Consider the following 8,840-nt stretch of genomic DNA (forward strand, 5'->3'; position numbering starts at 1 on the left):
ATGTGAATTGTGCTCTACAAATAAACTTGCCTTGCCTTACAGATTTCGCATCAGTACTTGTACCTGTAATTGTTGTATAACAGAGAACCTTTTTTTTCCATGTCACTACTTTTACTTGAGTACAAATATCCACCACAGGCAACAAATGCAACATTTACAACCAAAATTCTCAACTTTGGTGGAAATTATTCATGGTACCGTAATAACATGTTTGGAAGTACAACAAATAATAATGTAAGTTTGCAACCTTTTATGTGTAAAATGTAAAACTTGAATTAACCCTTGTCCGTGGCTGCAGAGCCCAGCAGTTTCAGGAGCAGCGGCACGGCCATATAGCCTCATGGCTAACCCTAACCTTAACCCTAACCTTAACCCTTACCCTAACCTTAACCATAACCCTGAGCCTAACCTTAACCCTAAACCTAACCCTAACCTTAACCCTAACCTTAACCTTAACCTTAACCCTAACCCTAACCCTAACCCTAACCCTAACCTTAACCCTTACCCTAACCTTAACCATAACCCTGACCCTAACCTTAACCCTAACCTTAACCCTAACCCTAACTTTAATCCTAAACCTAACCCTAACCTTAACCTTAACCCTAACCTTAACCCTAACATTAACCCTTACCCTTACCCTAACCTTAACCATAACCCTGACCCTGACCCTAACCTTAACCCTAACCCTAACCTTAACCCTAACCTTAACCTTAACCTTAACCCTAACCCTAACCCTAACCCTAACCCTAACCCTAACCCTAACCTTAACCCTTACCCTAACCTTAACCATAACCCTGACCCTAACCTTAACCCTAACCTTAACCCTAACCCTAACTTTAATCCTAAACCTAACCTTAACCTTAACCTTAACCCTAACCTTAACCCTAACATTAACCCTTACCCTTACCCTAACCTTAACCATAACCCTGACCCTGACCCTAACCTTAACCCTAAACCTAACCCTAACCTTAACCCTAACCTTAACCTTAACCTTAACCCTAACCCTAACCCTAACCCTAACCCTAACCCTAACCTTAACCCTTACCCTAACCTTAACCATAACCCTGACCCTAACCTTAACCTTAACCTTAACCCTAACCCTAACTTTAATCCTAAACCTAACCCTAACCTTAACCTTAACCTTAACCTTAACCCTAACCCTAACCTTAACCCTAACATTAACCCTTACCCTTACCCTAACCTTAACCATAACCCTGACCCTAACCCTAACCCTAACCCTAACCCTAACCCTAACCCTAACCCTAACCCTAACCTTAACCTTAACCTTAACCTTAACCCTAACCCTAACCTTAACCCTAACATTAACCCTTACCCTTACCCTAACCTTAACCATAACCCTGACCCTAACCTTAACCCTAAACCTAACCCTAACCTTAACCCTAACCTTAACCTTAACCCTAACCCTAACCCGAAACCCTAACCCTAACCTTAACCCTTACCCTAACCCTAACCCTAACCTTAACCCTAACCCTAACCCTAACCTTAACCTTAACCTTAACCCTAACCCTAACCCTAACCCTAACCTTAACCCTAACCTTAACCTTAACCTTAACCCTAACCCTAACCCTAACCCGACGCGGTCAAATAGCCCAGCAGTTTCAGGAGCCGCGGCACAAAATAACATAGCAGTTTCGGCCGCGCGCCGCGGCTCTGTAGACACTCCCTACAATAAAACACTGGATACTGTTGTTCCACACTGTCACCGCTAGAGGGCGATCACGACAAAGGGGGCCGTTCCCATGTTAATCAGGAGCATTTAAAGTCCGTGGAGCAGAGTGTGCCTTTATCCCAGAAAGCTGCAGGACGCACACCGATCACCACCGCTGTCGAAACACGAGAAAGATGTTCTGCAGACGGGCTTGGCAGAGAGTGGGGCCGCTGGCACGAGGCGCCCTCCAACCCACGACCACCACTAGTGAGTTTTCTCCAGAACAACAACACTTCAGTGCTATTGTGAGATTCTGCACTGACCGTTGCAGATTCTGACCTTATTAAAAGCCTTTGTATTCAAATGTACTCGTTTCGATACGAGTTTGTGCGTTTTGACGGGTTTTGACGTTGACAATTCGTTTCCAAAGACTCTTAAACATCGATTTACGTGTATTTGAATAAATGCACATACTTTTCTATTGTTAAATTAACCCATCTGGTCTAATCTGGTCTTTTATGAGCAGTGTATCTTCTTAATAGTTTAATTGTGCAGAGGGGAATGACACGAGGATGACAGGGGGCGTGTCCGTCTTTGGGAACATCCAGTTCTGCACACAGAGTCCTCTACAGCCAGAGAAAGCAGACGGCCTAGACTTTAATTCGTTTTCAAGGCAATGTGCGCGTTTTGGAAAGATTTACGAACGCTTATACAAAAGTTGTTTTATAGTATTGCTTGTCTTCTGAATGCTTTTTGCTTTATACGTCCATCAAGGTGTAGAATACATGGTTAAAATGCACCATGCATTGGGTATTATTCAAATATTTGTTACGCTTTGCACGCTTGCATTAGTCTAAACACTTTTTCAATTTCCTTTTAGATTTGTGAGCATGTGGTATTCAGCTGGAGGGCACAGTCCTCTTTGAAAGTCAGGCTGAACTAGTTTTCAATAAGAGCATCTGCACACTATTTGATAAGAAACTTCAATATAGCCAAATGATGAGTGACATTAATACTACAAAAGTGCGAGATGTGTTGTTATATAATATAAAAAATGTATTTCTATTTCAATATTAAGGAATTGACTCGATTTCTATACCACAATAATAAAATGCTATTTATAAGACAATAGGCTGTAGGTACTTTATTTGTATTATCATGTGATCTGATACTAGTTCTGATAAAGCTCAAGAACATTCTAAATCTGCTCAGATAAGGTCAAATGTTGTCCTTTTAATCTTATTATTAATACTTTTTCAAATAGTAGTTTTAGTATCAACTGGTGTCTTATTTGTGATACTTTTGACAAACGTGTTCACATTAAGCGCAGTTAAGAGTCTTTTTTGGTCAACTTTCCACCTATAGGTCCAGACATGTGCAAGTAGAATCCCCACCCCCTTCTGACAACTCAAGTACATTGTACAGCTACACGTGACTCCTCCATAACCTGTTCAGTATGTATTCTGCCTTGGACTCTGAAGGGGTCGACAGCTGACAGATAGTAGCAGAGGCACACAGTAACACAGTAACATGCAGTAACACACATTAACATGCAGTAACACACAGTAACATGCAGTAACACACATTATCATGCAGTAACACACAGTAACATGCAGTAACACACGTACACAACAGCCACAGTACACTGTCCTTTGCAGCAGCCATGTAGTAGTCTGATTTTGAACATTAACTCTTTACAATATGAATAAACTGGATTTGTACTAGTCTCCTGCTCATGCTGCTGTGTCATGGGTATAAGAGACTCAGGTGTGGCTCCAGGACAAAAAGGTGCTGTCCAGAAAATAAATAAAGGCTTAATAAACGGCAAATTATGAGATTATTACTCAGTGTTTCCTAAAATGACTAATTTGTGTCCCCACGGTATATAACCAGCTAAGAAATCAAATCAAATGCTTCTGAAAGCATACATTTTGCTTGATGTATTATCATAAATGTATATAAGTGACTTTATCTCATCTTTAATAAGTTTGTTTTGATTAGTAGAGGCAATAAGTGACATATTTACTTTAAAAAATATGTATTCAATAACATTATTCACTAAAGGATTACATAAAACAATGTATTAGTATTTCAAATCTGAAGATTTCATTCAGTTACTTTGCTACACAGTCTTTAAAAGGATTGTATAATTGTATACAATATAGTAAATATACAACTCCCCAAAGTACTGCTCCACTTGATTACGGATGAGAAAAAAAATACAATTTATTTATTTGTTTGTTTGCTTACTTATTTATTGTACAAAACAACACAAAAGAACAAGACACAGAGAGTTGCCATTTATACATTGTAGTCCTAAATTATAGTCTAGTGTATTTTACGATAGTCAAACGTTAATTTTTTTTTCCCATTTTCAAATTTGGTCCGGATCCAATCTTTTCCAATACTGTATGTTTTAAAACTGTATGTAGATATTTTATAGTTATTCTGTTATGTAAAACAACCTGTAACCATGGAAGGGAAACGGGGGAGTTTACACCTTTAGATAACTTTATCACAAATGTCATAGACCACATGCTCTCTCGGGTAAATCATGCTAAAGATATGACTGTTGACAGCGTCTAGGCCTAATCTGGTCGTGTGTGAGGCATAAAAGAGATTACATTGAGGATTTGGGGGGGATCTGATTTTATTTATTGGCTCGGCTGCGAGAACAACTGGCAATCCATGAGTCTCGCCGCACTCAGCAAGACTTAGATGAGTGACATACTACTGTAACATACTACATAACAACATACTGTGCCTGAGATTATACAGCTAAATGTTAAACGATAGAGTTCCAATCATTTCAAATGTCAATGATCAGATTGGGTCTTTTAATAAAGTGTGGTAGAGTTTTAACTTTGGAGGAATACATTTTTTTGTCATATTACCGAACTCTAGTCTCAGCCCTTCAAATGATTAATAGATGTGTTTCTCTGCAGCTCCTGTGCGACACATGGCCTTCGGGATTCCCGGTGTGTCCAGTAATCTGGCGTACTTTGTCCTGTGTGGAGGAGGCCTCACCGCAGCAGCCGTCTATGTCAGTAAACCTTATTTTGAAAACCTGGCTTTAAAACCTTTATATGTTTTCCACTCCGTTTGTATTGGAGCACTGAATAAAAATGTCCAAAGTTTATCATCTAGTTTGTGCAGGACAAAGTTTGTTTTAGTGTTGTAACGGTATTCTCCATTTCATTGTGCTATCGCTGGATGTGTGAAAGAATGCTAAACTGCATATCTATGACTTTTGCAGGCGTACAAGACGGTGAATGGAGAGGAGAAGGCAGCTCCAGAAAAAGGTTAGTTCACAAGTTCTTTTAAACAAAAAATGTAACACTTTCTATAAAAGTCAAGTCCTTCTCCAAATAAAGTCAAGTAAATACTTTGTTTTTCAATAATGGCTGCAATTCTGAACTTATCAGAATCAGAATAAGGTTTATTGCCATTGTCAATGAACAAAATTCACAAACATAGGAACTTGTCCTGGTGATTCGGTGCAACACAAACAACAAAACATTGAACACTGAATACAAAACGGCATGATATGTACATAATACGCCCAATACCTCAAATCCAAATATCAAACATGGTCGAGTGGTCACTCTCAATAGCTGAGTCTGGGCTGTCTGTTCAGATGTCTGTGACTGAATGATTAGTCTATTCAGTCAGACTGAGCCCTGGCTTCACAAAGAAAGAAACTTGTTCCAGTGAACATTAGTTTCCAACATGCCGTAAGCGACGCTGCAACCTGTCAAGAAGTTTTAATCCACAATAAAGCTGATTAGTGCTTTCAATACAAGTTGGGTTTGATGTATTTTTGTTTTGTCTTGGTAAAGGTTAGTTAAAATGGCAGAAATACCCTGTCTACTCTCATCCAAAAGTCATTCTCAATCCGTGTCAGATGAGAACGACTACAATAACTCCTGGATGGATGAAGGATTACACCAACTCTCAATATAACCTTCACATTATGAAACAAGTCGGCATTCTGACACTCTAGGAAAATTATATGATCAACATAGCTATATTGTCTCTCATTTGTGAGTGACGTCACCACATTTTAGAACCAGAAAACATTTCAATTTATTTGTGCAGCACCAGAAGCGGCACCAGAAGCTGTGGCCCCTGCGGCTGAACCTGCCCCAGTGGTCGAGGCAGTGCCGGAGCCTGCACCCGCTGAGCCTGAACCCGCCGCAGCCGAGCCAGAACCCACACCAGAACCTGCCCCAACAGAACCAGCCCTAGAGGCCCCAGCAGCAGAGCCTGTCCCTGAGCCGGTGGCAGAGGCAGCAGCAGAACCTGCAGCAGAACCTGCAGCAGAACCTGCAGCAGAACCAGCCGCTGCAGCAGAAGTCGTGGCAGAAGCAGTGGCTGAACCTGTCGTCGAGGCGCCCGCTGAAACTGTTCCTGTTTCCGAGGTTGAAGTCCCAGCTCCAGCTGCAGAGGCTGTGGTAGAGGCAGCAGCAGTGATCCTAGTAGAGACCCCGGCCCCAGAGAGCGCTAATATTACGGCCCCAGTAGAAGAGGTCCCTGCCCTTGAAGCTGCTCCAGCCACAGATGTGGCTGCATAGATCTGAGATGGCTTGAATGTTCTCCCTGTAGTGGAGTGAAACGTTAGTTGTCTGAAGTTTGGAGAGCAGGACCACACCTCAAAACCACCTCTTTCTGCTGTCAAATGCTATAAATAGCTTCTGGTCTTGTTCCTTTGTTTCTCGTTCTGTGTGGGCTTACCCTGGTGTCTTTATGTACCATAGAGGTGGAGAGATGTGGTCCTTGCCTAAAAGAGTCAAAAAATTACTTTGAGACACTAACAGGGAATCAAAATGGCTACCAGCTGTAAATTATAGTCGTTCATGAGTCCATATTTCGTATGCTTTCCCTCCTTTCCCCTCCTTTTAAAATCATTGCGTTGGCATTAAGTGATTTCATGAACCCTTATCATTGTCATTCTGATCTAATGTACAGTTGAAGGATTGTGCTCCTGCAAGGGAGAGAAAGAGCTGTTTGAAGGACTCTGTAATGTTTTAAACATGTTTTAAGTGCCCTTGAACAAAGTCCATCAGACCGTTCAATAATAATAATTCAACATAGGAATGTGTGGTGTGGAAATGTGTTCAATTGAGTTTTTTCAATCTGTTTTGTTTCGACTGTAAGGGTCTTATTTTCAGTTGTATAATGGTTATTACATAATTGACTAAATCAGTTGTTTTCGGTCTTCAAGCTTGAGACACATCCAAATGTATGCTCACTATTCACTTCTATTCTACAGACGTTCATTTCTTGTCACACTTAAGTACGATTGAATCACATTGATGACTGGGCATCTCAGTCTGTCATGATGATGAATCATGTCTCTGCTTTAAATAACAATAAAATCACTGGATGAGGAACTTGTAATATGTCATTTTACATACACAGTATGGTACATATAAATGTAAGGCAAAAATAATTCAAATTTTAAAAACAGAAAATCTCCTACTCCTTATTCTCTAAGTCCATGCTTCTGTGAATGTATAAAGGGATATGGATTGGACCAGGCCTGGCCATAGACCAGAAGCCTCCCGGTTTCCCACCAAAGTCTGAATATTTTATACCTGAAGTACAAAACGTCATACATATAAAAGCAGAGTGACTTTTGTTCACAGCCATGTGTTGATCAACTTTTACACATGAAGACATTCACAGACAAACAAAGGATTTTCTGGGTGGAGACTGTGCCTGCTAATCTGCTAATATGTAAATATACGGTCTGGCTGCTCTGGCAAAATCACATGCATTTCTTAGGAACATAAATAGTTATACATTTCCATACCAGGTGACACCAGCAGAGGGAGCAATGCTACCATGAATTTACAGCCATCTACCGTAGTTTGTCCTGTTGTGTTGGTTGAGCAGTAATAATGTAGTAGGAAATTTGAGAGGTTTACTCTTTACAGTTTCTTAAATGTTGTTTCTGACTTGGACAAGTGGAAACAAAGGAAACAAATGTCATTGTATTGTTACTGCTTTCATGCAGATGTTCAACACTTCTCACACATCTTGTTGACTAAAGCGCCAACTAACTCATAGTCAACCCCTAAATAACAATTTCAATTATAATTCAAATATGATCATAATTAATAATATAATAATTATTTCAAATTTCAAATATGTGGAACTGTTTATTTGAAAATGTAATCTGATTCTGATTATGGGGAAAAGTAAATAAAATAAAATAAAATAACCCGACCAATGAAGATTAAAGTCAGGTTAAAGTCTTAGAAGAGGTAAATATCCTGGAAGACAAGAAGACTGCTGCTGATGGAGAAACAGAGGACAAAGGCAAAGAAAAAGAATGTGTCTTAATCAACAATGAGGGTATAATACAATTTAATTGAATAAATTGTTGTTTTCAAGTGTTCAGTGATGTATTATTTATTTGATAGGGACAGATACAACAAACACAAAATAAAATGTGGTAATTATGCTGATATCACAGTGTTTATAGCCTGGGCCAATCCATAACACCAGGGTCTACTTTATTCTCACTGAAAATCTATGCACAAAAAAAGCACAATTCTACAAACTTCTTCAAAGTTGCTAACTTCCAATTTCTCCTTTTTTGACTAAGTTCAAATAAAAGGTTTTGATGTTTTTTATAGATCACAAACATTTTTATACGTACACATGTTTTATAACTGAGACCCCAGACCAGTCCCTAAACAAGTCATTCCCCCTAAATGTTCTGTCTCTTCTTTCAAAACTGCATATTGTATGTGTCTATGGGAAATACACTCAATTTGTCTGTATGAATGAGTTGTTTCAGAAACAGTCCAATAGACATGGTTCAGCAATTTGGAGTGACGTGAAAAATATATGCTATAAAAGCAAGATTTAAGTGCTAAGGACTAATTTCTTCTCTTCATCCAGTTGAAGCAGCAGAGGTGGCGCTTATCACCACTGAAGCGCTGAACACAGATTTACATGGGACATGTAATGGGACATTACATATCAGCCTCTGCTGAATATGATTTAGACGCAGATGTCCAACTGTCCACAGTAGAGGACACTTTGTGCTGTCACTCCTGTCCCACTGAGGGAACAAGGTCAGACAGATGTGTAAAGCCAGCAAAATATACCGTGTTTGATATAATATGATGAATGGCAAGTCATAAAGTGTGTGCATAAA

General features: G+C 39.6%; 1 protein-coding gene across 2 annotated transcripts; it reads left to right on the forward strand.

Moving 5' to 3' along the window:
• Nucleotides 1-1,749: 1,749 nt before the first annotated feature.
• Nucleotides 1,750-7,062, forward strand: LOC140377828 (uncharacterized). 2 transcript variants are annotated; one of them, XM_072463431.1, is made up of 4 exons: nucleotides 1,750-1,936; nucleotides 4,615-4,712; nucleotides 4,926-4,971; nucleotides 5,768-7,062. In XM_072463431.1, the coding sequence occupies exons 1-4, from the start codon at nucleotides 1,864-1,866 to the stop codon at nucleotides 6,241-6,243; spliced, it is 693 nt and encodes a 230-aa protein (XP_072319532.1). In that variant the 5' UTR covers nucleotides 1,750-1,863; the 3' UTR covers nucleotides 6,244-7,062. The 2 variants fall into 2 exon arrangements, with proteins under 2 accessions (XP_072319532.1, XP_072319533.1); XM_072463432.1 differs by having other exon boundaries at nucleotides 1,809-1,945; nucleotides 4,627-4,712.
• The last annotated feature ends 1,778 nt before the right edge of the window (nucleotides 7,063-8,840 follow it).

Source organism: Eucyclogobius newberryi, unplaced genomic scaffold (genome assembly GCF_026437365.1).
Source record: "Eucyclogobius newberryi isolate DKJ021-1_F unplaced genomic scaffold, fEucNew1.0.hap1 SCAF_4, whole genome shotgun sequence".
NCBI classification, from domain to species: domain Eukaryota; kingdom Metazoa; phylum Chordata; class Actinopteri; order Gobiiformes; family Gobiidae; genus Eucyclogobius; species Eucyclogobius newberryi.